At 44.9% G+C, this 25,436-nt stretch overlaps 6 protein-coding genes across 8 annotated transcripts; 2 read left to right on the top strand and 4 right to left on the bottom strand.

The window, feature by feature from the left end:
• Nucleotides 1-3,961: 3,961 nt before the first annotated feature.
• BDBG_02093 (uncharacterized protein) lies at nt 3,962-6,531 on the bottom strand. Its single transcript, XM_002627376.2, has 2 exons — nt 6,350-6,531; nt 3,962-6,297 (listed from the first exon to the last, which is right to left on the bottom strand). Exon 2 carries the CDS (start codon nt 6,117-6,119, stop codon nt 4,176-4,178), a length of 1,944 nt encoding a protein of 647 aa, XP_002627422.1. The 5' UTR covers nt 6,120-6,297; nt 6,350-6,531; the 3' UTR covers nt 3,962-4,175.
• Nucleotides 6,532-6,631: 100 nt separating this feature from the next.
• BDBG_02092 lies at nt 6,632-11,470 on the bottom strand. Of its 2 annotated transcripts, none has more exons than XM_031720643.1 (5): nt 11,417-11,470; nt 9,483-11,336; nt 9,201-9,404; nt 8,755-9,115; nt 6,632-8,675 (listed from the first exon to the last, which is right to left on the bottom strand). In XM_031720643.1, the coding sequence occupies exons 2-5, from the start codon at nt 10,203-10,205 to the stop codon at nt 6,850-6,852; spliced, it is 3,114 nt and encodes a 1,037-aa protein (XP_031576869.1). In that variant the 5' UTR covers nt 10,206-11,336; nt 11,417-11,470; the 3' UTR covers nt 6,632-6,849. The 2 variants fall into 2 exon arrangements, with proteins under 2 accessions (XP_031576869.1, XP_031576870.1); XM_031720644.1 differs by lacking the exon at nt 11,417-11,470 and having other exon boundaries at nt 6,634-8,675; nt 9,483-10,320; nt 10,497-11,335.
• BDBG_02091 (uncharacterized protein) lies at nt 10,543-10,973 on the top strand (the record flags this gene model as incomplete). The annotated part of the gene is made up of 2 exons (XM_031720642.1): nt 10,543-10,617; nt 10,818-10,973. The coding sequence occupies 2 exons, from the start codon at nt 10,543-10,545 to the stop codon at nt 10,971-10,973; spliced, it is 231 nt and encodes a 76-aa protein (XP_031576868.1).
• Nucleotides 11,471-11,633: 163 nt separating the features above from the next.
• Nucleotides 11,634-18,027, bottom strand: BDBG_02090 (the record flags this gene model as incomplete). Of its 2 annotated transcripts, none has more annotated exons than XM_031720641.1 (3): nt 13,719-18,027; nt 13,362-13,432; nt 11,634-13,204 (listed from the first exon to the last, which is right to left on the bottom strand). In XM_031720641.1, exons 1-2 carry the CDS (start codon nt 17,362-17,364, stop codon nt 13,398-13,400), a joined length of 3,681 nt encoding a protein of 1,226 aa, XP_031576867.1. In that variant the 5' UTR covers nt 17,365-18,027. The 2 variants fall into 2 exon arrangements, with proteins under 2 accessions (XP_031576867.1, XP_031576866.1); XM_031720640.1 differs by having other exon boundaries at nt 13,066-13,204; nt 13,687-18,005.
• Nucleotides 18,028-21,839: 3,812 nt separating this feature from the next.
• On the bottom strand, nt 21,840-24,177 carry BDBG_02088 (uncharacterized protein; the record flags this gene model as incomplete). Its single annotated transcript, XM_031720639.1, has 4 exons — nt 21,840-22,012; nt 22,089-22,302; nt 22,390-22,497; nt 22,570-24,177. 4 exons carry the CDS (start codon nt 24,175-24,177, stop codon nt 21,840-21,842), a joined length of 2,103 nt encoding a protein of 700 aa, XP_031576865.1.
• A 737-nt stretch (nt 24,178-24,914) lies between these two features.
• BDBG_02087 (uncharacterized protein) lies at nt 24,915-25,359 on the top strand (the record flags this gene model as incomplete). Its single annotated transcript, XM_002627370.1, has 2 exons — nt 24,915-25,097; nt 25,153-25,359. 2 exons carry the CDS (start codon nt 24,915-24,917, stop codon nt 25,357-25,359), a joined length of 390 nt encoding a protein of 129 aa, XP_002627416.1.
• Nucleotides 25,360-25,436: the final 77 nt, after the last annotated feature.

The following is a 25,436-nucleotide window of genomic DNA, read 5'->3' as shown; positions in this document are numbered from 1 at the left end:
TATTATATCTGTTTAATTGAAATCTGAAATACTATCTACTATCTATCTCTAGACAAGAATTTGAGAATAATCAATCAGAATTTCAATCTCAGAGCTCTCTTTTCTCAGAAACTGCAAATGAGAATTTCACTGATAGTGATTCAGATAATGATATTTCTGATGAAGAAGCATTGCTATTCTCAGTATATTTATCACTTTTAATATCTTATTATTATAAAAACTAACATTGTCTAAAGACAGAGTCATATAACAAGAATGCTGCTGATAATATTAAGTATATAGAGTGGCTTTTGAAAGCAGGCACTGAGAAGAATATCTCAGAGAATATTCTGAAAAATATCTCAGAAAATGATGATTAAGAAGATTCTGATAAGTCAGTCACTGAAGATATTACTATGAAAGATACTGCTATTAAAGATATTACTACTGTCTCTTATTCTACTGATGAATTTATTGATTCTGATTTAGCAATTAACATAGCTCATAAACACAGTAACTTTGAAATGAATTCATTTGTTTTCACAATGAGACTCTGAGCTGAAGAGTCAGGTATTTTCTGAAAAAACTATCAATCACTGCTGCAAATTCTGCATTTATTGAAGAATATATTACTGATAAGTCTGCTTTCTGAAGGCCTATCAACTCTGAAAAAGCAATACAGAGAATAATTTTCAATTTTATCAGTTAAGAAAATATCAATTTTAATAGTATTATTAATATAAATATCAACTCTGAGTTCTGCTCAGAAAAATCTCACTGTATTCTTCATAAGATCACTCTACTTTTAAAATTCAATTCTATTAATATCTGCTCTTCTCAAATCCTCAAATTTCCAGTGATAGATGTATATAGAAATGACAGAACTTGTTAATAATCTTACTAAGTTATAGCAATCTCACAGTTAAGAAAGCTCTGTCAAATATTGTTTCAGTGACTTTGTATAATATTTATCAACAAATAAACCTCTTTTTTCTTTCAATTTTATTCAGTATCAGTGTGGAAATCTCAAATGCTACTGCAAATTGAGATTGAATGATATATCTCATATTGAGAGAGTGTGTTTTATCAGATATAATCACTGACATTCAGATATGAGAATAGTTCTGAAAGTTCAAGAAGTTATTTATCATACTTCTTAGATAGTATAAAGATTATCATTCTTAAATCTGCTATTTATCTTATTTGAATTAATCACAATAAAAGATGAGATGAAATATATCTCAATTATTCAGATTCTGAATTAACTTGATATTTATATAAATATAATATTTAAATCAGATTTCAATCTACTGATGAAATATAAGAGTAAAGATCAGTATTTTCTTCACTGAGTTATAAGAATCAAGACTGAAGCTGTTAAGATATAATTATATTACAAATCTTCACTAATTCAGACTGAGTTAAAAATTACTGTATATAAATGAGATATTTTGAAAAGCATATTTTACTCTGATATACAAGTTATTTCTCTATTATATCAATTATTCATTAATGAATTTGATTTATATCAGAACATGTACTGAAGCTTAATGAGTTTTTATATGATTTCTGCACTAAGTACTGTTAAGTGTTCAAAGTAAAACAATATTTTTATTCTAATTTTTTATTCTTATAATATTAATTTCTCTGATATTATCACTGTATTATCACATGACTTATCTATATTGAATTATGAGAAGATTATAATGAATATTAATAAAGAAAAGATGAGAGTGATTACATCTTATATAGTATTTCTTAAAGATATATCACAGCAAAATAGCAATGCAGGAATTAAAAAATCAATTATAAAAAGATCTTACTAAAGCTGTTTTATTAATAATAAGAATCAACTGAATTTAAACTATAATTTATATAATAATGACTGATTTTATTATTATATATAGCATCTTCAGACTAAACTAGATAACCTGCTGAATCTCATATATAGAGATCAAATATGTCAAGAGCAGAATATAACAGTATAGACAGTATCTCTTTTTTAAATATACTTAAGTTTGAATTTAATCTCATTTTTCTCTTCAGATTCATGCTATAGTGAGTTTATTAAAATATCAGAGATTTTATACTTATTACTGATCTATTCTGTTCTATCACTGTATAATCAGTAAGAATACTTTTAAATATTACAGATATTTCTCTTTTCTTATAATTAAAATTATTTACAGTTACTAATCACTCATCTTAAGAAGTATCAGCTTCAAGAACATACTTAAGCTTTAATTATTATATTTCTTATCTTACAGTGTGAGCTTAGAGAGAGATAACTTAATTCAGTAATTAAGTAGATTATTTCTGCAGCATTTTCAGCACAAAGTTAAAATCAATCATCTATTAATCTTATTATTTAGATATATACAGTTATTATAAGAAGTAATAGTCTATTAATATTTCAATCTCTGAGAGAAAATAATTCTGAAGTAGTCTATTAAATCATACTTATAGCTCACTGATAGTTATAGTTTCTTATTAAAGCTGCAGTGAGAGTAGCAGTGATATTTAAATTATTCTAAGCTGATTCAGTTATTAGTTATCAATTATCTTCTACTTCAACTATGAGTACAGTTACTATATATACTGACAGTGATAATTATATTAAAAAAGCAAAGCTTATATAATATATAAAGAGTCAGCTGAATATATATATTAACTTATACTATATTAAGTTAATTAAAGAATATACTGTATCTAACAATTATAATATTCTAATAGAAGAGAATAAGTATTAAGACTATAAAAATCTAGTGTAGTGAATAAATTATTAGAATATAAAAAAGATACTACTCTTATAGAAGAGTTTTCAGTGAATCTTATAACTAGTATTAAGAGATTTCTTTAACAGCTCTGATATACATCTGATACAGAAGATTCAGAATTTATATACATATTACTCAGCACTTTTTAATAATTTATTAAGAATGAATAAAGAAGCTGAAGATAAGAATAATAATTCACTGAATTACTCTATTAAATTAATATTAATAAAAGATTATATTACTCTGAAGATTTTTAATCATCTATTATTAAGTAAGATATCAGAGAAAGTTAATATACAATTTATAAATCTCTTTAAGCTTGAATTACTTTATTTATTTCTTAATAATCTATGAGAATTCTATGACACTGATTGAAATAAGTTCTTAGTTTTAAAACTAGATCACTGTTCAATTCTTTTCTATAATAAGTTAATATTCTCAGTTCAGTATATCTCTTCAACTAATCAATTAATCAGTTATTAACTTATTAATATATAAATCAGAGAGTGTATTTACTGAATCTCTTTTATAAAAAAAGATATTCTTTAATATCAGAGAACTAATCTTAACTGAATTATAACTATCTTTATTTATAAAATGAGAGAGATTAAGTGAATTTTCTTTACACTTACTTCTCTATATTATATCAGACAGAATCATCTGCTGAATCTACTGATTTTATAAGAGAATTCTGATAGTTACACTATTATTAAGCTTTCAGCAGTTCAAAAGACAGTATTATATAACATTTCAATACTGAATACTGATAAAAATAATAATTATTTAATATATGAATCTCAGACAATAAGATATTTATATTACACTTGAGATATCTCATTTCTTTAGATAGTAATTTGATTTATATAAAGTAGTTAACTAGTCTAGCTGAATAGTATACAAGTATTGATTTTATTGATAGAACAGTATATTGTGGCTCACAGTATCCCAGTAGTATCTTGATGATGGCATCCGCTGATTACATGGTGACTGAGCCATCCCCCAATGGTGTCAAGAAGTCCTGTGCTGTTTCAATGCTATCTTGATGTTTAATATTCAGCGATGTGTCGCTGAATATAATGGTGGAACATGTGTTACAATCGGCGACACGTGACACGGGTGGAATGGTGGATCCACGGTGTAATCACCGTAAATTAACCCTACGTTCTTCCCGTATGGCTGCTGTGGCAATTCCACGTGATGCCGAACAGGAAAAAAGGGGCGGGATAGACATGACATGGCAGCTGTAATAAATTATTTGAAACGTGTGTATCTAATAATTCAAACCAGAATGACTAAATAACTGAGCCCCAAAATTCCCAGCCAACTTATCCCAATTAAAAAATAGTTTACAGATATCTCAACACCCACTGCGCGAAAAGATAAAGCCTAAGCCATGCTAAAAATTTTAACCGCTACGTCTCAACCCGTATCTTCTTGCTCCTCCTGTGAGAGATGTTGGCTGGACATCCAAATAGGCGGACCAGGAACGCTCTCCATCATGCTATCTGTCAACAATTGGCTTGCGGTCACAAGGCCCTGGCATCCAATCTGCGAATCTCCGCAAGCAATCTGGTCCGGCTCTGCATCGCCAACGTCACTTTGCTGTGAGGACGCAACTAGCACCACGGGTGGTGACGACGGGGGAGGAATATTTCCCTCTATTGCAGTGTTCAGATGCTGAGCCGGTTGTGAATTCATGACAAGGTTCGTCTGGCTATTCTCGGCGGGTTTTGATGTGGTATCATCTTCTCCCTTTCCCTGTTGAGATTCATGTTCTTCCTCGGGAATGGTAGAAAGTGGAGAGATTGCGCATTCCTCGTTTTCTGCCTCGACGGCTGGAAATAGCTCAGCCAGCCTCTGTGTATCGATATTGTCGAGCTCAGAGCCCGGATCAAACGCTAAGCTCATGGGTTTGCGGTAATAGAGTATCGACGGCTCGGATCCAAGAGTATTCTCAGGAAGGGTGTGACATGTTTCCGGGCCTAAGTTACGGTATTGAGTCGGGAGTTCACGTAGAGTGTTATCATCACCATCACCATCATCGTTGCCCGATCTGCAGTTATGAAATAGTTGACTTTGCGTCCGCCAGGAATCGTGGTCGTTGCCTGAAATGTGAAATATAGAGTCGTAGACCTCCTCGTCCTCTGTTTCTGCGTCCGTTTCATATATCACCCTGTTCTTTGACTTTTCTGCATCACGGACAGTCGTGTCAGGATCCCCGGGTCCTATCTCCTGGCCTTCTGTCCTTATTTTATTTTGTAAATCATGCGATGAGGTTGGGAGCTTCGTATTCGAGTCCTCTTCAAACACCAGTGGAGGAGATGTAGTAGGTGTAGTTTCATGCCCGATTACTGACTCCTCTGGGCAACTGCGAGAAGAAGAACAAGTGCCAGCAGAGTAAAAAGAGGACTCGGGGATTTCGTAAGGCGTCGTTCGCGAGACACGGCTGGAAGTTTTATATTCATTTTTCAGGGGAGATGTAGCTTTCTTTGGCGTCACATTATGAGGTAACGGCGCAAGTGGAAATTTAGGCGGAGGCTCCTTGAATGTCCGTGGGGAGATTATCAGATCTGGACTGTCTGGTGATTGTGATGAAGGAACTACCAGTCTGATTGGTCTCCGTGGCGTCACAGGTCCTGCTGCTGATATATCGGCTCCAGAGTTGAGGGGAGGAGGATGCACAATTTGCGAAGGATAGCCTTCAATATTCGCCTCCGAAGCCTTTCTTTTCTTGCTTCGTCTGCCAATATGGCTGTCACAGTTTGTGCTGATCTTTTGAAGAGTTTCATCACCCATCTCAGCTTCTGGCTCCTCTCCAATAGTCTCCATCAGGGGCACGCCCTTCCTCTTGCCCAACCCAGCATGCAAGTGGCGTGTTCCTCCATCACAGTCCCAACCACTAGACCTCATAACATAACCCATCTGGGTCAGAGTCCTGTCATCATCCTCTCCATCAGTCTCATCCACCTCCTTCCTCCCAGCAATACCACTCTTCTTTCCAGTGCTATCCCTCTTCCCGCTTCCCTTTCTCCGTTTTGACGATTGGCCAGATTCGCCATACTCTCCATCCCAATTATCCCTATCAATATACTCTAGCTCCAACCCGTCATCCTCATGTTCATCATCAAGTGCCAGCAATGCCTGCGCCCGTTTCACAAAATCAATTTGGGTCAGGGTGTTCTGGCTGCGCGTGTTCCCTCCCAAGGCCAGCCTATGTTGCCGTTCGCGATTAATTCTTGATTTAGTTGCTGGACGTGCTCGTCTTGCCTGTTGTTTAGTCCTCTGGTGGGTTGTCTTGAGAACGTGCTTGTCGGGTTCGTCGGGTCGGGTCGGGTTTTTCAGACTATTTTTCTTCGGTGGCATCTTTTTAACTTTCTTTTCTTTTACTCGCAAAGAAAAATAAAAAGAAACACGGAAAAAGGAAAAAGGAAAAAAAGCTCTACCGGATGAATACTCGAAAAGGAGACATTGATGCCTACGTCATGTGATTTCACGACTTGCAGAGACGCGACGACGCGTGTATGACGTAAGGTGTTGTCTCCTGCTCACGTCAACAATTGAAAAACCAGATAGAAATTAACTGGTTCACAAACCATCCATTGTTATGAATTGGGAGAGGGGCATTTGGGACAAAAGAAAAGGAATAAAATAGTATTAAATGAGCATCTACCGTCCGCTACTACATACTCCGTACAGCTCTTTTTATCTAGCACAAAGCGAATAAAATGCGGTAAATTCTATCCGACAAGCGCCATGTATGATAGTTATATCCCCCATCATGAGCAAAGCCAGTTTTAGCAAAGCGAGGACTAAAGAAGAAATGGCAAAGATGATTAAAAAAAAAAAAAAAAAAAAAAAAAAAAAAAAAAAAAAAAGTATTTATCCCAAAGTCTTAATCCCCCATCCGTACAGAAGTATATTATATTATTCCAGATCCCAAATCCCAAAGCCTAACCCAGGCAACCGTATAACAAACAGTGTGGGGATAGTTATATATACCTATTTATACAAAACTAATACGAAACCTGCTTGAAAATGCAAAACAGAACCCCGAGGAAAACAAAACAGTTAATGCTCCTGTATTTAAATTAAATTAATCAGAGAACAACCACTCAGGCTCCGCATCCTCGTCCTCCGGATCATGCGAGAGCATCGAACTCTGGTCAATCTCACTGTCGGATTCCCCTTCGTGCACAAGGTCAGGCACACCGCAGATCTCCTCTACGCTACACTCCTCGTCGCTGCCCGAGGAAGGGACAGCGATAGGGGCTGTGGGAGAGCCCTCTGGTGCGGTTGTTGTGGGGGGTCGTTGCTGTTGCAGTTGCGATTGCGATTGCGGTTGCTGGCGCTGAGGGGTATGAGTTTGTTGGGCCTGTGTTTGTTGCCGCGCTGTTTGCGCATGTGATGGAGTTGTAGTTGGGGAGGTATGAGGTTGGGGAAGGTGTGCTTCAGATGCAGCATTCGGGGTCACTATTAAGGTATATCGTGACTTCTCTTGCGGTCGGAGAGAGTTACTTCCTATAGCTGTGGCAGATGTGGAAGAGCCCGCTTCATCAGGGGCTAGGATGGGTGGCATAAATCCCCCGCCCGTGGTTGTCGAGTCCTCTTCTCCGTCTATTCCTTCCGGAATGAAGCCACCAGCTTCGAAGGCCCCTTCAAACTGGGGCAAACCCTTCTGTGAGGGCAAGGCCTCCACCTGACCGCTTTCGCGAATAAAACCTCCACCTCCTTCAATATCATCATTTTCATCTCCATCCGAAACCCTCTCTTTCTCTTCCTCTTCCTCTTCGTCCCCCTCCCCCTCAAAAGCATAACTCCTCACCCGCTCCGCAACCCTCAGCTTCAGTAACAGCAGCTTCCACATCCCAAGCGCCTCCGCAGTCCGCTTCTCATGCTCAGCCTGCACCCGCTCGTCCTCCAACGCGTCAAGAACAGCGCAGAGAGCATCGCGATACTCAACAGATGCAACAATCCCTTGCACAACAGCAGTACCATGCCTGCCCCTAAACTGGAACCCAGTCACCGCGTCCGCATAGTCAATGCCGAGAATCCTCGCTGCGTTTGCGGCTTCCGTGTGTCGAAGGTGAAAGCCACCTTCCGGTACCATGCTAGGCGTATACACGTCAATATTACCGTAGGCATTCTTCGTCACACGATTCTCGACGACGGGTGGTGGTTGGTACAGGTCCGTTTGGTGAATGGCATACATGGGAGTCTCCTGACCCTCCTCTTCGTAGTCTGAGAGCTCTTCGCGGTGCTCAAAATCTCCTTTGGATCTGGACACGGGAACCCTTTTCAGAGGCTGTTCGCCTACCTTCACCTCCCGACCCAGCCGGTACCACCCATCCGCGCTCTTCACGACGTGCACATCCCCGCGCCGATAGACGGATTCCAGCGGGGGGTTTTTCTTGTTCGTAGATACCTTACTGAGCCCAACTTTCCCAATTTCCCTCCTAGGAAATATAACTTCATTCCTCCGCAAATGTCTCTCCAACGCATAAACAGGGTGGTCCTTGAAATCCTGAACGTTCCTCGGCATCATTTCTGCCGCAACTTTTGCCGTCAATTCGCCGATTTCCACCTGGTCCCGGTCATCCAGGAACGGTTTCTCAAAGAAGTTCATCGTACGCGCCCACCATTCCTCGCCGTTCTTAGTAGACTCCACGCGCTGCTTTCTCGTCTTGGAGTTGAACGATTTCGTGTAGCGTTTTGTGACGTCGCGGGCGGACGCGTCGTCTTCGAAAGCGATAACATAGCTCATATTGTTGTAGCGGTCGCTGGCTGGGGGCTCAAATTTAGAAGGTTTCCCCACGGTGTTGGTCACGATGGGGTCGACAGGGACCCATTTTTGCATCGCTTCGTTGAACGCCTCCACCCAGAATACGGGGAAGGGAGACTCTGAAAATGCTCGTGGCAAAGCTATATATGTTCATATCATTTGTTATTACTAGCTATCCCATGACTCAATAGGACAATACGTAAAAGGGTTTCAACTAACCAGTCGGCAGCCTAGGTTTAGGGCTGGGCGCAGGACTTGAAGAAAATCGGGGTTGCCCAATACGCCGGATCCGTGACGACGGGGCCGTTTCGTGCGTCTTTGTAGAACCATGAGTGGCTAGTGAACCGTCATCCTCAGAGACGACAATATACTCCCGCTCCGGTTTCAGGGGCATGATCCCTTTCGCAACTCCCGCAAATGGGAGTACCTGCAGGGAGCACACCAGTCGCACATCCACGCCCACAGCTCGCAGAAGCGCACAGAAGAGCTGGGCACCGAGGTCCCTCGATCCTCGTAGGGCAACGGCTTGTTTGAGGAAGTCTTCTTTGGATGATAATATCTCCGCAGTATCTAATAGGCCCTTTGGGTTTGTTAGCAGGGGGTCAAGCTTTATATTTTTGCGTATTTTCGGAGGAAACTAGAAATGTATGGTTTTTATCACACACAGTTGGGTCTTTCAACTCGTTTGGATTCTCGAGCCAATATGGCCGTTTCATGCCGGGCACGGTTACTTTGAAATGGCGCCGGAACGCTTCCGTAGCCTGATTCAGACCATCTGCAAAGGTTGTCGAGCGCGTAAACTGTGGTAAGGTCTCCTTGGGATTTAGACACATGACCGTATGCTTGGAGAGAAGTCGCTTCAGCACATTCTAGACGGAGAAGAGATTTGTTGTTAGTTGGTTTCCACCAGCTGCAGAAGTCCACAACATCTAGTTTTATATACGAACCTGAACCTTATCATCATTACACCACAAATTCCTCAGTTGCACATGGCCTAGCAGACACAAGACGTGCATCTTATGAATATCCAGTCGCCACTTCTTCTCCTGCGCTGTGATGGGTTTCCTTCTCACAGCAGCAGCGCGCTGTTTCCCTTTCTCCGGCTTCTCAAGCGTAATCTGTAGCAGCTCTTCAGACTCCTCCACCCCTACCTCCTGTTGTTCCGCAGCCCCGTGATACCCCAGCCCGGACGCAGACGCAGATGTAGACGCGGATGCAGCTGCAGCTGCAGGCGTGACGATAGAGACCTCGACATCCTCCCACTCCATCTCCTCCTCATCATCCGACACATCCACGTCATATACAGTCTGAACCGGTTTGCCAACATAAACTCCCACCCCTCCTCCTCTTTCATCTCTTCCTCCTTTCCCCGCCTCAATTCCGCCGGCTCTTCTCTCCCCAACCCTCCTCCTCTTAACCGGCCTCTCATCACTTGCACGGCTTAGGGATCCAGAACGCCCTTCCACACCAGCACCAGATTCCGCCAGCATATCGCGATAAACGAGCGGGATCTCGCCGGACGGATCGGGAGCGGCACGTTCCTGGTCGTGTCCCCGGCCTCGGCGCGATCTAGATCCGGATGCCCGCTCTGCCTCTGCCGCCCTGGCTGGCCCACGCACGGGCGCTTTCCCTTTTCCCATCACGCGCGAATGGCGGGATTGTTTTACCATGTTTTTTTTTTTTCCTTCTCTTATTCGATACGTTTACCTCACGCGTTTCGTTCGTTCGACGGTATCGCCTATAGATCGTACGTACGGACCGTTTCTCGTAGTTCAAAAAGGTTAACTGTGATCTCCGTTGGTCACCCTCTCTAACACACACACACACACACCCCACGACGCGAACCGGAAGCTCAGATTCGAACACCCTACCGCTCAAAGCTGGGACCTGTTACTCTAGCAGAGAAAACTAGGTGAACCCGCAGACGGTGAGAGGGCGGGCGGGGGGGGATGGGTCAGTACTTTCGCATCCCAGTTTTCTCAACCCTACCCGTGTCCGCGACACGTCATGGCAGCAGCAGTAGTACTCGGCCTTCTAGCAACCACTCCATCGCCTGGCAAGCCCAGTCAAAAACCAACGCGAGTAAATAGCAAGGCGATTACGATTTTCAACTTCAAAAAGTAACAGTGGTGAGTGTGTGTAATCACAAACGGTACATAAGATCGCAGCGTGGATGACGAGATATAGGCGGGTTCAGGTATATAATTAGACGGATCACGCGAGGGTATTTTTATTTTATTTTATTTTTTTAATTATTTGTATTTTATTATTGTTTGATCCAGCCCTGGTCGGTCAAAGCACATGCAAACCAGGATGGGAACCGAGCCCCGGTGGAGACGAGACGGATGCTGAAGAACGTGCACGATGGTGGAACGAATAATAATAGAAGAGAAGCGGTGGAGATCGAATTGCGAGGGGGGTTGAAGATTGAAGATTGAAGATTGAAGGGGGGGGATAGAATCGGTATCTTCCTCGGGGAGGTCTGAGGTCGGGTTGAACGGCGCGCGTGTGTGTGTGTGTGTTGTAGGCGTGTCCTGTTGTCTTCCTATTTACAAAGTACTCACGCCTTTTCTTTGCTTTGCTTCTGCTCTCTTTGTCTCTGTGCAGGTTCAGTTGTGGTTGCGGCGTCGTCAGAGCATGTTTTTATTGGATGCACGGATCCATACGTGTTGATATCCGTGAATAATGTACTCTGTACGGAGTATGCTGCGTATGGACGCGGGCTAGTTGTTGTCTATGAATATGATGGTGATCGTGATGTGACAAACCTCATATACAGACTAGAGGAGGTTAATTCAGCTCTTTTGTTTACAGCAAAATAACTGTACATTAGTATAATAATGTCTTTACATCACTCTTGTATTTTTATCAGTTTACACACATTTTTATATGCCTCAGTCAAAGGAAGATTTGTTTTTTCTTTTCTTTTCTTTTCTTTTCTTTTTCTTATTTCTTTTTCTTATTATTATTATTTCTTCCAGCCACTCAGCCCACTCAGCCACTCCTTTCAGCCAACGCCGTCATAGCGGCTTTTCTGGCTTGCTTTGGTTCTTCCTCTCCTCCCCGCGAGCGACTAAGAATGCTAGTTCAGCCCGTCTAAGCGAACCGACCATCTTTTTCTTGCAACAGGGGCACGGTCTTATCGCGACTATTGATTGATTATCTCCTGACTGGGCGCGGAATAGATGCTTGGTAGCCGAGAGTAAATAACAGAGGGGACGAGAGGGCAGGGGGATCTGAAAAGGGGGAGAAGGAAGAGGATCGATTTACAAGCATCTATTCTAACCCTTGTCTCATCTTTTAATTAACTGCCTGTAAATTTCGATTGAATTGAATTGCAACAATTTCACGTCTCCCACGAACCAACCAATACGTCAATTTGCCAGGGTTATCTTGCTAAAAACTTCAGTAGAGGGGAGAGAAAAGCACGCGCTTTAGATTTGTCGCTTCCCAAGACGTGGATTTGCCGAGAGCACATGTACACAAGCAGAAACCAAAGAGGTATTCCAAAAATGAAGCAGAAGCAGAAGAAGAAGCAGAGGTAGAAGCAGGAACTAGTATGTAAGTGGAACAATAGAGTAAAATTGATGGTCGTAAATAAGAAAGCATAGAAGATATATTAGGAAAAATAAGGAAAAAATAAATCAGATACAATTAATTAAAAGGTAAAATATCAGCAGGAAATGGGGAATAGAGATTAAGAAACATTTAGGAAACAAATGAAAATAAAAGGAAAAGGGGAAAAGGAAAAAAAGAAGAGAAGAAAGAAGAACAAGAAGATATCTCAAAAATAAACATCAACAACAGCAGCAACGGAGTCTTTCTGTCCGGTACATAAATCCGTGACAGAGACACAGGGGAGGTAAGCCGGCGGGAAAGAGGAATAGAAATTACTGTACCCGTGAACGACACGTACAAAAAGTGTAAAAGGTGCCGGGAGATTTTGGAGGACATAAAGATAAACGGGGTTATGGGATATCAACGACTGTTTGGAAAAAAAAAAAAAAGAAAAAAGAAAAAAAAAAGAGCTAGAATATAGGGGTTGGATGCCGCGCAAACAAGCACAGGGGCATACACATTGACAAAATAGTTTTCGTTCATACATATTTATCCGCTCTCGGAGAAAATACACCTTCGCCCCAGGCAACATCAAACAGGCAATAAGTTGAATAAAAATCAAAGTGAAAATAAAATCCACACCCATCATCCATTATGCACGCATCACACAGTTAGTTTTCAAACATCATCCATCATGAAGGGAAAGGGGCCGCTTGGGTGTATATTACCCCGCCAGCCTCATCTGGCAGTGAAATAATAATAATGGTCCAGGTTGATGTAGGAGGCGGGGCGAGGTGGGGGAGAATGAAAAGGAGATGATAAAAACGGATATCATATCATGCACGGGCGAAGAGTTATGTAGCCGTAGCGAATGAGCGATGCGGTGCGGTGCATGGTGATGAATAGTGATATATGTTTTCTTTTTTTTGGTTTTTTTTTTCCTTTTCTTTGTTTGATCTCATATACGTGTGCTTACGAGGTGGCTTCAACGGCTTCGACGGTCACGTCGGTTACGGGTTTGAACTTGTTGTTGTCGTTGTTGGATGGGGTGGGTGTGCCTGGGGTTGGCGGTGTAGGATCCCGGCCGACTTTGGAAAGCATGTCCACAATTCTACGGCGTTTGGGGTATTGTAGGTTAGATATTGGGACAATAGGAGAGTGTAGGTTGTCGACAAAATGGAAAAGAAAAAGAAAATTCATAAGATGGTATGAGGTATGAGATGAGCTAAAGAAAAGTATTCATAAATAATTGAAAGAAGGTCTCATACCTAGCGTTCTCGTCGAACATGCCCTCGTTTACATCCTCAAGCTGGCGGAGCTGTTCCCGAATGCTGGCCATCTAGAATGAGAGAAGTCTCCAGTTAGCAAACGGATGAATCAAGGTTTCAAATGATTAAAAAGCAAAACACGCCTGCAATAGCTAGCACTCAAGCTCGCAATATTAAACCCAACAAAACACAATTAAGAAGCGGATCAAGAATACCCAACAGCAGGCCGCCAAGAGACGACGACAAGGCCACGCAGAAGTCGGATATCCAAAAACAAAAAGCGCGAGAAAAGCGAACAAAGAGAAATGAAACGGGGCACGCCCACCGTTCCCTCAATAGAAGAACCGAGGTCCTCACCTTCAGTAGTGGTAGGACCAGCGTCTTCTGGCAGTACCTTGGCAGTATCGGCCTGCTCGTCGCCCGCAGCAGGCATGTCATCTTCCTTAACTGCCCATTTGCTATCATCTAGTCCGCTGGAGGATTTCGCGTTCGAGCCGTTGGAAAGATTTGCCGATTCTGGCTTCTTGAGTCTCGATTCGGCGAGTTCGAACTCCAGCTCCCGGATACGTCGGCTGCCTTTGGACATGGATGCTTCGGCTTCGTGTAGTTGTTGGATAAGGGTGATGTTTTTCTCGCTTAGAGTATTCATATCTTCCTCGAGGGCTGCAAATTTGGCTTCAACAGTGCTCTTCTTCTCATCTGAATCACCAGCAGCGGCTTTCAATTCTTCAAGGTCAGCCAAGGCTTGGCTATGTTCTTGGTTCTGTCCATTAAGTTGCTCCTGTAGGGAAGAGGCTTCCTGTTTGACTGACTCAAGTTCCTTGTTTAGGGTGGAGATGGAAGTCTGAAGTGATTCTTCCAGCTCGTGCTTTTCCTTCTGAGCCTTTGAAATTTGCGAAGCATGCTCCTCACCCAACGCTGCAATCTGTGCCTTCAACCCCTCAACCTCTGTCATATAAGCAGCAGCAGCCTCCTTCGCCTTCTCTAACTCCCTCTTCAACTCCGCAACGACAGCAGCATGCGCCTCCTCAACCGCGGCCAATTTCTCCTTCGTCGCAGCTTCATGCTCACTCCTCAAACTCGCCAACTTCTCCTCGTGCGCACCAAGCAACTCCTCAATCGCCTTGGTCTGGCCTGCTTCGATTTCCGCAAGTTTCTCCGCATGCGATCCCTCGGCATCTTGCTGGATCTTGAGTTTGTTATCTTCAAATTGCTGTGTGAGTTTAGCTTCAAGTTCCTGAAGGGCGGTGGCATGTTCGGCTTTGAGGGTTTCGAGCTGGGTGGCATGGGTGGCGTCGTTGGCAATGTTCGACGCGACGAGCTCGTTGTATCTGGCCCGTAGTTCTTTGAGAGCGGAGTCGTTCGATCCGGACAGCTCAGCTCTCAGATCTTCAATTTCTGTGCTGTGAGCGACTGTGAGCTCTGAAAGTGTAGCAGTATGTTTCTCCTCGAAGCTAGCGAGCTGCTCAGTCTTTTCCTTGAGGGAATCATTGGTTTCGTTGACCGCGACCTCCAGCCTTGAAATGGTAGACTTGTAGTACTCATCCTTGTCCTTAGTAGTTACTTCGAATGCCTCAAGACCCTTGCGAAGTCCTTCAACCCGAGCCCTTTCGCCTTGAAGATCGTCATCGAGAGCCTTGATTCGAGTGCTACCTTTGGCGAGCTCCTCTTCCAAGGTCCGTACTTTACCCTCAAGTTCCCGGAGGCTGGCGGAATTGGATTCCCTCTCGGCAGCGCTTGCTTCTTCACCCTGCTGCTTGACCTCTTCTAGCGCCTTTTCAGTTGCGTCTAGTTTCTCCTGTAGAGATTGTAGCTCGGCTGCATGGGCCTCGCTGGCTCCCTTTGCTATATCCTCCAGTTGGGTCTTTGAGCTCGCAACTTCGCCTTGAGCAGCATCGTACTTCTCCGTTAACGCTTTCAGCTCCTGCTGGAGCGAGTCGGTGGCAGTTTTAGATTTTTCCACAGCTTGGGAAAGTTCCTCGGCATGTTCTGCCGTTACGCTAGCCAGGACAGAATCATGCTCGGCTTGGAGTGCAGCCATAGCCTTCTCATGTGCAGTGGTTAAGTCGGCTTGTTTGAGCAATTCTTCGGATTTAGCCTGCTGCACTTCCTTGATCTCATCCTGCAGCGTCTCAATGACCTGGCTTAGTTTTGCAATCTCCTCTTCCTTTTCGGCAAGCTTTTCCAGAGTTTGCGTGGCATCCTCTGCGTTTTCAGACTCGAGTTGTGATAGTTTGGCCTTGAAAGAGTCAACTTGGGCCTGAAGTTCTGTGATGTGCGCGGCAGCCTCATTCGCAGCAGCCAACTCCCGATCCTTGGCATCCTGGATAGTCTGCACTTCGTCCTTGAGACTCTTGATAACAGCGTCACGGCCTTTCAGCTCCGTTTCCAGCCTTAGCACCTGATCTTGATGGGTTTCAAGCGCAGCCTTCTCCTTTTCAGCAGCAGCCTTAGCAGCTTCTTCTAGGCTAGCGGTACGGGTGGCCAGCTCCTCTTTCAGGGTAACAATCTGGGCAGTCAGCTCAGCAGAAGTGTCCCGTTGTGCAGCAAGATCAGCTTCAAGGGCGGCTACTACAGCAGCATGGGTTTCCTTTTGTTGTTCGAGCAATTCGGATATCTTCAAGGCACCTTCCTGAGACGCTAGCTGTCTGGCAGCCTCAAGCTCTTGGACAAATCGAGATTCCGCCTCCGACCTCTGTGACTCTGATTCGCCCAGTTTCGCCTGCAGAGCATTGAGTTCCTCTACATGAGTTTCCGTGAGCTCGAGCACTTTAGCTTCATGTTCAGAACGGATTAGATCTGTAGCAGTGGAGAATTTATCTGCTTCTCCTTCCGTTGGCTTGGTGGCTTCGGATAATTTCGATTGAACATCGTCTAGCTGTGATTGGAGTTCTGCCACCTTAGCTTCGCTGTCTGCAAGTCGAGCTTGGAGCTCAGCAAGCTTGCTTGCGCCGGTGGACTCATCGCCTTCCCTGACAGTATCCAAGCTGCCCTTCAGCTGAGCGATATCACCGTCTATCTCACCCTGAATCTCATCGCGTTTCTCGTCGTTGCCAGCTTCCTCCGCTGCAATTGCTGCCTGCAGCAGTTCACGGAGGGCTTCATACTCCTTGATCTTTTCCTGTAACGCGGCAGACTTGGCAATGAGCTTCTTCTCTACCGGTTTGCCGGTGTCAATGGACGGCTTTTTCGTTGTCGACAAGGAACTCATTCGCCTCTTAGACTCAGAAGTTGTAGAAGCCGTAGATTTCGTAGCAGTACCGGAAATCGGTCTTGTAGTCCGCGAGGTGGTGGTAGGCGCCACTGTCTTGGAAGTAGCGGTAGCAGAAACCCGCGTAGTCGTGGTGGTTGGCTTCGCAGGGCTTTGGGCGGTGGATGGACGACTTGTTGTAGGTCTCTTTTCGGCGGACGATGGGGTAATTGTTGACCTACGTTCCGAAGTAGTTCTTGCGGGTGCTCTAGAAGACACAGAACTTGTGAGAGAGGCCCTCTTCACCGTGGCTGAAATGCCAGCCCGTTTGCTTTCATCCCCTGAACTGGCGATAGATTTGCCTCTCTCATCTGCGGAGCTGCCTAAAGATGCACGTTGTCTATGGGTTGTAGTAGTAGTAGCCGTGGATGCTGGCTTGCGAGCGGTGGTAGACGTCACGGGGGGCCGGGTGGGGGGTCGATTAAGGGTGCTTCCAGTGGTTCCCCTCGTAGTGGCAGAGGCTAGCTTAGAAGTGACGGTTGATGTAAAGCCAGCGGGACGTTTCGTAGCGGTAGTGGTAGCAGTTCCAGGGCGTTTGGGAGCAGCACTTGTGCCAGTCTTCTGGCGGGGGGATACAGCAATTGTTGTCCTCTCCTTTACGGGAGCAGGGCTCGAGGGGATCTGTTCAGCAGGCTCTTCCGCGGGCGGCTCATTTTCATCGGTGGGAGCAGAGGTAGCCACAGTCTCATCAACTGAGGATTCCGGCAAAGAGGGCTCAGCAGCCGGAATCAAAGGCTCTTCCATCGATGCCATGTTATGGGGATTGGAGGGATCTTTGGGTGTAGTTTGTGAGCACTTAATTAGGGGAGGGGGGGGGGGGGGGGGGGGGGTCCAAGCTTGGTCGGGGTACGAGGGGGAGAGAGGGAGTGCAGGGAACAAGACGAGGACAATTGACTGGGACTTTGGGGAGGTTCCCAGTCAGAGCCAGTACATAAGGGCAATGGTTGGAGGAGGATGAATTTGAGGGCGGTGGATAGAAGAGGGAATAGCAGAACAAGAAGAAGAGGAGGAAGATGAAGAGGAGAGAGGAGAGAGAAGGAGAAAAAAAATAGGGTGGAAAAAAGGGCGAGAAACAGCAGCTTGGACTACAAAGTACGGATTAGTGTCAGCGCCAGTCACGGGAGGCGCAGAGGACAGGAAGGAAAAAGCAAAGATGGGATGGGGATATGTAACTAATGGTTTCTTGAGGATAAAATAAAGAGAGAATTTCAACAGAATCACTGCATGGACAGAGAGATTATGGATGATAGTTACAGATTTACAGATGGTTCAACCGGATGTGAAGGGTTTGTTACAATAATAGTGAACTTAATGTTGCAGATATTTAATTAAGAGCCTATTTATTATTCTCATCAACAAACAACGGCGGATAAAAAAACACACAGGAATAAAAGCAGCTTCTTTCTACAAGCAAAGGCAATTGATCTATCTGCAATTGTTGTGCAAGTTGAGGTATCCCAGCAAGGCTTTGGGAATATTCCATCCGAGCCATCCATCACTCCACCCTCCCTCCCTACGTCGGTGGGTGTGCTAACTAGTTAAGTAGTTATTTAGTTGAAGTTTAGTTAAAGTAGTTAAGGGTCTATTGATTCAGACCAGCAGCTTCATTTCTGCCAGCCCAGACAGAGACATCTACTAGTATTCCCCCGAGTGGTATCAATCACCATCATCATCGCCCCTGAGTACGTACCTGAGGCTGCCAGCACAAAAATATAACCCTCGATCCATCTCAAAATCCAAAACAGAAGAAACACCAAATAAATAAACACCAAACAAGCAACCATCCATGGTTCCTGGTAGGTAGGTAGCAGTCAACCAGACAAGCATGGCCCTTGGAACCAACTAAACCCGCCCGCCCAAAAGGCTAATTCCCCATCCATACGCGGCGTAAGTCATCGGATCTGATAAAATGTTCACACCACCTGAATGCCTTTGGGCCGCAATTTCATCTGCATCGCAACATCCTTACATGCTGGCCGCAGCGGGGTGAAATGAAGATAGCGAATCGCGGATCAACGCCTAGCATTCCTCTCGGGTCCCCTCACCCCCGCTCAGCCGAGCGGCTTTCGTGATCCAACAACGGTGACCAACGCAGCAGCAACTACCTGTATGGTATGTACGCACAGTATGTACGTACGTGCATGTGCGGAACTCCATCAAACTAAAAGGCATAATCGTGGCACCAACCGATGACCCCAGATCTTCGCCGGGAATGGGAATGGGGCGCGCGGGAGTGGGGGAAAGGCAAAATTCGGCAATTTATACTCCGTCCAGACAACCATAATTGATAACTACCTAGAGGATGCCCCTGCTAAATTATAATAGGTCAGTAATTGACTTTTCATTGATTCATATTATGTGTTAAAAAAGAATGAATGAATGAATGAAAGAATGAAAGAAAGAAGAAGAAAGAAAAAAAAAAAAAAAAAAAACTGGAAAGATTATACACTCACTGTATGAACAAGTAATCTCTGTTACTGACAGTAGTAGATAATGAGAAGATACAGTACTGTCACTCTCTACTCTCTACTGTCAACTTTATGAGAGTGTTATACATAGTGTATTAATCTGAGGATGCTTTCACTATCTCGACTGTCTGAAGTCATCTTCCTTTATTCTGTTCAGAGATTTCAATTCATTTGGTTGAAACTATACTATAGAGCCCCCCCCCCCCCCCCCCCGGTATAGAGACTCTCAGATATAGAAACCCCCAGGTATAGAGACCCCCTGAGAAGAGAGACTGGCCTGGGTATTGAGACTGTCCCAGGTCTAGAGCCCTCCACTTATGTAGGTAACTATTTCATACAACCTTCAATGAGGAGATCTTGATTGCTAATACTCCGTACTCCGTTCAATCAGTATCATTGATATGTGCTCAGTGTAACACTATAAAATACCCATTAAAATAATTTGACCCATTTGTCACTAATAGGCCCCTTCTCGTCATTATGCCAGTGACCACATCATGTAGTCCCTGACCTCTTGTCACCATTCTTCTGCCACTGTGCCTCTGGCCTGATTGGACTTCAACTGCCGAAAAAAAAGCAACTCCAGGCAAGTATTAGCACAGTAATGTGATTGATTTCCTTCTCTGCTAAACAAATTGTGATGGCTCAGATTGAGGCTCAAAGACGACGTGAGACAAGTCGGATTGGGTATCGAGATTGGAATCCCAAGTTGCTTGCTTTTCCAGCGCTGGAATCTTGCAAGGTCCCTGCGATGCTTGCCATATCGATGTTCCAGTTGCGGAGAGGTAATATAATAGCCACTACTTACTGTGCTTCAGCAATAATAGATCATGTGGGAAGTGAGGCTGTTGTAAAATCGCACTCTTGATTCAGAAACAGGTTTGAGGCAAGCAGGACTCTTGCATCTCACACAGGTATATAAGAGGCGAACGGCATCCCCCATAGCGAGCGAAATCACAAGGATAGGGAGAGTTTATCAAGTTGATAGTCGTGAACAATGACGGGGCGGTTTTCACACCAAGCTTATTTTATATATTTAAAATGTATTTTAGTTAGTGTGTGGAGAAAATCTACATCAACCATCATTCTCTCCTTCCAACTTAACATCACGCACCCCATACCCTTTGCAAAGCACGCAAATGTTGCCGGTGACACTTACTTCTGTGTGCATGTGGAATAGCTGTGCTTGTTGTTGACATGGTCGCAGACATGCAAAATCGGCTTGCATCAGAGCTGGCAGACATTCTCAACATTATTAGATTGAAGATGCAGATGTACTGTACATGTACATACATGTACATACCATCCATGCATATGAATGGGCCTCTCACGCTTGATTGCCCTTCCCCGCGGCATCATCACATCGTTGCCGGTGAGAGAGAGAGAGAAGAAGACATATGGTTTAGAAACGCAACGCCCAATGAGCTTGGCTTCACGGCTGCACTTGTTTGAAAATATTCAATCCCATCATTATTTGTCTGCTATTGGTATGGTATGGCGGGATATCACAGCTGTTGAGAGCATGAATTGGAGTAAGGCGCTCCGGCAACCCCTCATGTTAACCGGCCTGCCGCTACTATCCCGGAACCCCGCCGCTGGCGATTCTGTCGCACTTGAACCCCCTTGTTTATAGCTAATAGCGCGGGATCCTCCCATCTCGCCAGGGAGGGAGACAAGTATCCACCTGGTCTGAGCAGACCCGGGATGGAGTGATTTGGTGGTATATATAACTAGTTAGCTATAATATCTAGGTCAACTAACTTATAGCTCCGCAGACCTCCCAACACTAGGGAGCATATACTCAACCACACCCTCGGAATATAGTTAGTTACCGACAAAAACACCCCCTACGAAACGATCCATATCAATCAAGAACACAACACAACAATGGCCTCCACCCTTCTGCTCGACCCGCACAAACTCCTCCGCATCGGCCCCCTCCTCACCGCAACCGCAACCCTCACCCTTGCCAACGACCAAAACCTCCCACCTATCCCCCTTCCTCCACCCCTTCCACCGCGACAAAGCCAACGCCCTCCCCCCCAGCTAAAGAGCCCGTAATGACCTTGCATTATTCAATAGCTTGAAGTGGTGGTCGAATTTACTTTACCCTATACTCCTTCGAAGTACGCCAAAATACTTCCTTCGACACCTCTTCTCTCATCCCTGGGACCGAGAACCGCATCGAATAGGGCTCGTCCGTCAATCAATGAATTTGGATTGACACATATTCTTCCATCCAATCAATTCAATGCTCCATCGCTGCCCTCGAAACCATCGATCTTCAGATCAGTTAAACCGAAGAGCAGCGGGGAGAACAACATTTGTATTTCAGACGTAGGAGTTTTGCGAACTAGCTATTTTTTTTAATGATTGTGCGGAACCAGGGGTAATCGCACGATAGGTTACACTTCTAGCATAGCCTATGAATGTTGTAATACGTGAATAGTGACTCTTTTTCAGGCTCTGCGCCAAGCTGTTCGGATGAGGGATTGACGTCTGAGAGGGCAAGCGCGGAAATAGTCATCCATGGATAGTGCCGTTACTCGTTCCATAAGCCTTAGGGAAGATGCTTCAAATCATAGCACGGATAAAGTAGGATCTCGACGGGAACACCTTCGCAGGCAGCATACACCAGGTCGACATGGGCGAAGCTATAGCGATGTGTATACTCCATTACACATAGAACATATGCAAGGAAATGTCATTTTCCGTAAAATAAATACCGAACTGATGTAAAGGTACATGTACTAGTTTCACTCAAACTTCCAAGAGCCAACCCCATTGTCGCGGGTCCATGGTAAGATTATCAAGCCGCACCGCAGCAACATATGAATCTCGAATCTCCCGCGCCTTCACGCGCAGGTCTTCCATGGTTCGACCGCTCAGCTCTGTCCTGAAGTCGCGACGTATCATGGTATACCGATCGAGGCCTGTTGTAGAAATTGATTAGTATGCTGTAAATGAGGTTGTGGTTGGCCTACGCGTCCCAAAATAAGAGCACAGTACCTCGATATCTCTCTAAACCGGTAACAAGCGCTTCGCTCTCTGCCGTCGTCCAGGGAAACTCGTCTGGACCCTCAGGTAGCTGTTCATTTGACGAGTTTTCATCAATAGATATGATGGAAACATGATCATCCTGCTCATCATCTGTCGGCGGCAGGGTTACTTCTTGGCGATGCGGGCGCTTGTATTGCATGCTTCGACGAGGCCCAACCCATTTCTGATGAATGTTGTTAAATCGTTCCAGTCGCCGTTTGGTCAGTAGCCGGTTCGATTGGCTATCAAAAATCGTCCACAAGAAACGAACCACGACTCTGATCTGCTGGAGAGTGTCTCCGAAATGGATGTATGGCCGGAAAAACTTGGGCTGGATCCTTTCGCACAAGAGGGAAAATGATTGCAGCAGCTGTGTCAACTGTTTCATTCCGTCAATGGAGAGCTCATTATCGATGTAGTGTGCTGCGAGGCATAATTTCAATAAGCTTACTACTCCCGGTACAGCATAGATAGCAATCTCAAGGACGGCTTGCCGTTTTCGCTTCAGCTCACGATTGTCGCTAACAAGGTTACCCTTCTCATCGAAAACTAGACGGACTCTAGACAAGATGTGATATATTTGCTCTACGACCTCCTGGGCATTGGATTTTTCTGCTTCGCACAAGTAGTCCGGCACCGTTTGATAGTCCTGTCGAATTTCTCTTGTTCGGGCGTAGAGTTGCTTGGCTTGTGTGATTGCTGCTAGAGGTTTACGTAGAAGAGGGCTCCTTTGTGTGAGGTTGGGACTCGGGATGAGCTTTTTGACTTCTGCAAAAAGATCGGACCAGTTGGTATGTTGGCCAAAAAGCGCGGCGGCAGACCAAAAGTCTACATCATCAGGATCTTGCATAGGGACCTCCTCAACATCCGTTTCTCCAGACTCGGATTCCATTTCAGATCCATCCTCGAAATCACAGATGTCAGAGACGCTCTCATGCTGGCTTTGCACTTCGTGATCTGATTCATTGTTTTCGCTTCCGGTCCTAATTTGAACGTCATGCTCAGACGCACTGTGAGGAGCGATCCGATGCTCATTCTCGGTATCGACATCTCCACCTTCTTCGCATGCGTTATTCTCAGGGCTTTCAGGCGGGGATATAACCGCACGATTTCCGGCTTGTTGAGAGTCCTCATGCATTGGATCTTCCCCGGCCGAAGAAACATCACTGCCGTCCCCATTCTCCGACTCTGTAGCTCTGCTCTGAGGCGGTGGAGACGAGTGGGGAGGCTCGCCTGCTTCAACGCTGTCTAGCATTTTTTTCATTAGTCTGGTTAATGGTCGTTTACTCCCAGCAGATTTAGGCGAGCTAAACGCCTGCTCTGACCTTCGATGAGATCTGAAAAGTCCATACGACGGGTGCGAACGCAGCACTCTTAACCGGGATGAACGCCGCGGAGTGCTGAGACTTGGGGGTGGTTCTGCATATTCAGTTTGTTTCAGTCCTCTGTTTCCGGTATACTCTTTGACTTCCTCTTCACTTCTGTAATTCTCATCATGTTGATCTTCATCTGCACTTTCTTCCTCTTCAGACCAGGAGTCGGACCACTCTCCACTAGCTGAAACTTTCTCATCGTCTCGAAGGTTCGTTACATTAGGTCCTGCACGATTAGACCGATACGCTGCCCTTGAATCGCCCTCTTTATCTAGCTCGCTATCGAAATCATTAAAAGTCCCAGTTTTTGGAATAGAATGCCGCCCCACATTACGAGTGAAGCGTTTCAGAGGTTTAGGTGTATTAGGAATAACATAGGTATCTTTTCGACCACGATTGTTGCGGGCTGTTTTAGTAGCCACTCGCTTCGCTCGTTGTGGTCGTTTCAATTTGACCGACTCGAATGGACTCAGTGGCTTCGCATTGTTCTCCACCAGTGGGGGCGACGGATCACGTAACACCTCAGAATCCTGTCGCTTGCGTTTACCAATAGCGGAATTCGCGGGGATGTTTTCGCGGTTAGACGAGGCATCATCGTCATCGTTTTGTTGGGTCGTCCAGATTGACCGTAAAAGCTCCACTGAGAGCTGAGGTCCGGGGCCTTCATCTTCGTACCTTGAATCCATTGTGGTGAGTAATGAGTGAAAGGGCGAGGTTTCTTGGTAACTTCACCCTGTGTGCTTATTAAAATGCCATCTTCCACCGATGCCTCATAAATTGCAATTCCGGTGGGGTGACGTTTGTTGGCTTGGGCAAGCCGTGAGTCCTAGGGAGCGCTTGGGAAGCTCTCTGTGTCGACGGGTTGGTTGATGTTGCGGGCTCAAGCTCAAGACGGGAACTAGCACGTGGTGCTCGATTGGGTAAATTAGCCGCCAACTCGTCGCCGAGCTCTGCCGCGCGACTCGGAGCAACAAGCAGCACCTCTTCATACTGGCTGAAATACATTATCCAAAGAATGGCCGCATCAACTACAGAACCCCCGGAAGATGTTTTAGAGAATGAATATGAACACTTGTGTTTTCCACGATATCGCATTATGTGCAATGCGGCAGACTTCATTCCCAACCCATCTAAACACGAATGCACATATCGAAGCTAGTCTTGTACAGTGCCGCGGCGACATAACTCAACCTGAATGCGAGTTTTGCATAAATGGACGTGAGCCCTTTCTCCATTGCGTTAGTCTTCAAGGATACCTGAACGTCTCCTGCGCGAATTTTTGCTACTTTAGCACTGATGCACGCTGTAAGCTCTGGACGGAAATGTGATAGGTTCTATAGCTGTTTTTTACCTTAAAAGAGGGAACGAACTAATTCGTCTTTGAAATACAAATCCGGACTATTTGGGGGGCTGAAATCATGAGATGGTGAGCTACGATGAAATACGAAAGGCGGGAACTGATTCTGCGCTTCCCGGCCTCAGACGCATGCGAAAGGGACACGCATCGGAGAGCTCTATAGCCTCCGAGTCAAGATTACTAAAGAGTCTGGCTGAATTTCAACCTCGAATAGGCGCAGTCTCAAAAGCCAATAATTGCAAGGGACTTGTCAGTACCCGGCAAAGCAACTTCACGGACTGGCATAGGATTCAACTTGGGGTAGCATGGCTGCGGAGAATCCACTTTGTCCGCGAAAGAAATGGCGAAGGGGCTGAGAATACAGCGAAAACCCAGTACTGTTTTGCAAACTTCTCAAGCACATTTGGCTAAACTGCTCGCGTATGAAGCTGGGTTTGAACCCGACGAAAATCAGGATGAATCTTCAAACTCAGAAGATGATTCAGAATCCGGAGAAGATTCCGATCAATGATCTGCCACCATCGTTATTTTCCGCTTCCCTATTTTATTTTACAGCCCTATCTGCTTCATCTAGGTTTCTCTATCTAA

This window comes from Blastomyces gilchristii (genome assembly GCF_000003855.2).
Source record: "Blastomyces gilchristii SLH14081 genomic scaffold supercont1.3, whole genome shotgun sequence".
NCBI classification, from domain to species: Eukaryota; Fungi; Ascomycota; class Eurotiomycetes; order Onygenales; family Ajellomycetaceae; genus Blastomyces; species Blastomyces gilchristii.
This window is presented reverse-complemented; position numbering and strand designations above follow the sequence as displayed.

Bases quoted from the DNA above. Each gene is read 5' to 3' on its own strand.
- BDBG_02093 (XM_002627376.2), bottom strand. From the start codon at position 6,119: ATGCCACCGAAGAAAAATAGTCTGAAAAACCCGACCCGACCCGACGAA.
- BDBG_02092 (XM_031720643.1), bottom strand. From the start codon at position 10,205: ATGGTAAAACAATCCCGCCATTCGCGCGTGATGGGAAAAGGGAAAGCG. The intron at 9,405-9,482 runs GTTCGTATATAA...TTCTCCGTCTAG, and splicing joins GTAATGATGATAAGGTTCAG to AATGTGCTGAAGCGACTTCT. The intron at 9,116-9,200 runs GTGTGTGATAAA...ACAAACCCAAAG, and splicing joins ACGAGTTGAAAGACCCAACT to GGCCTATTAGATACTGCGGA.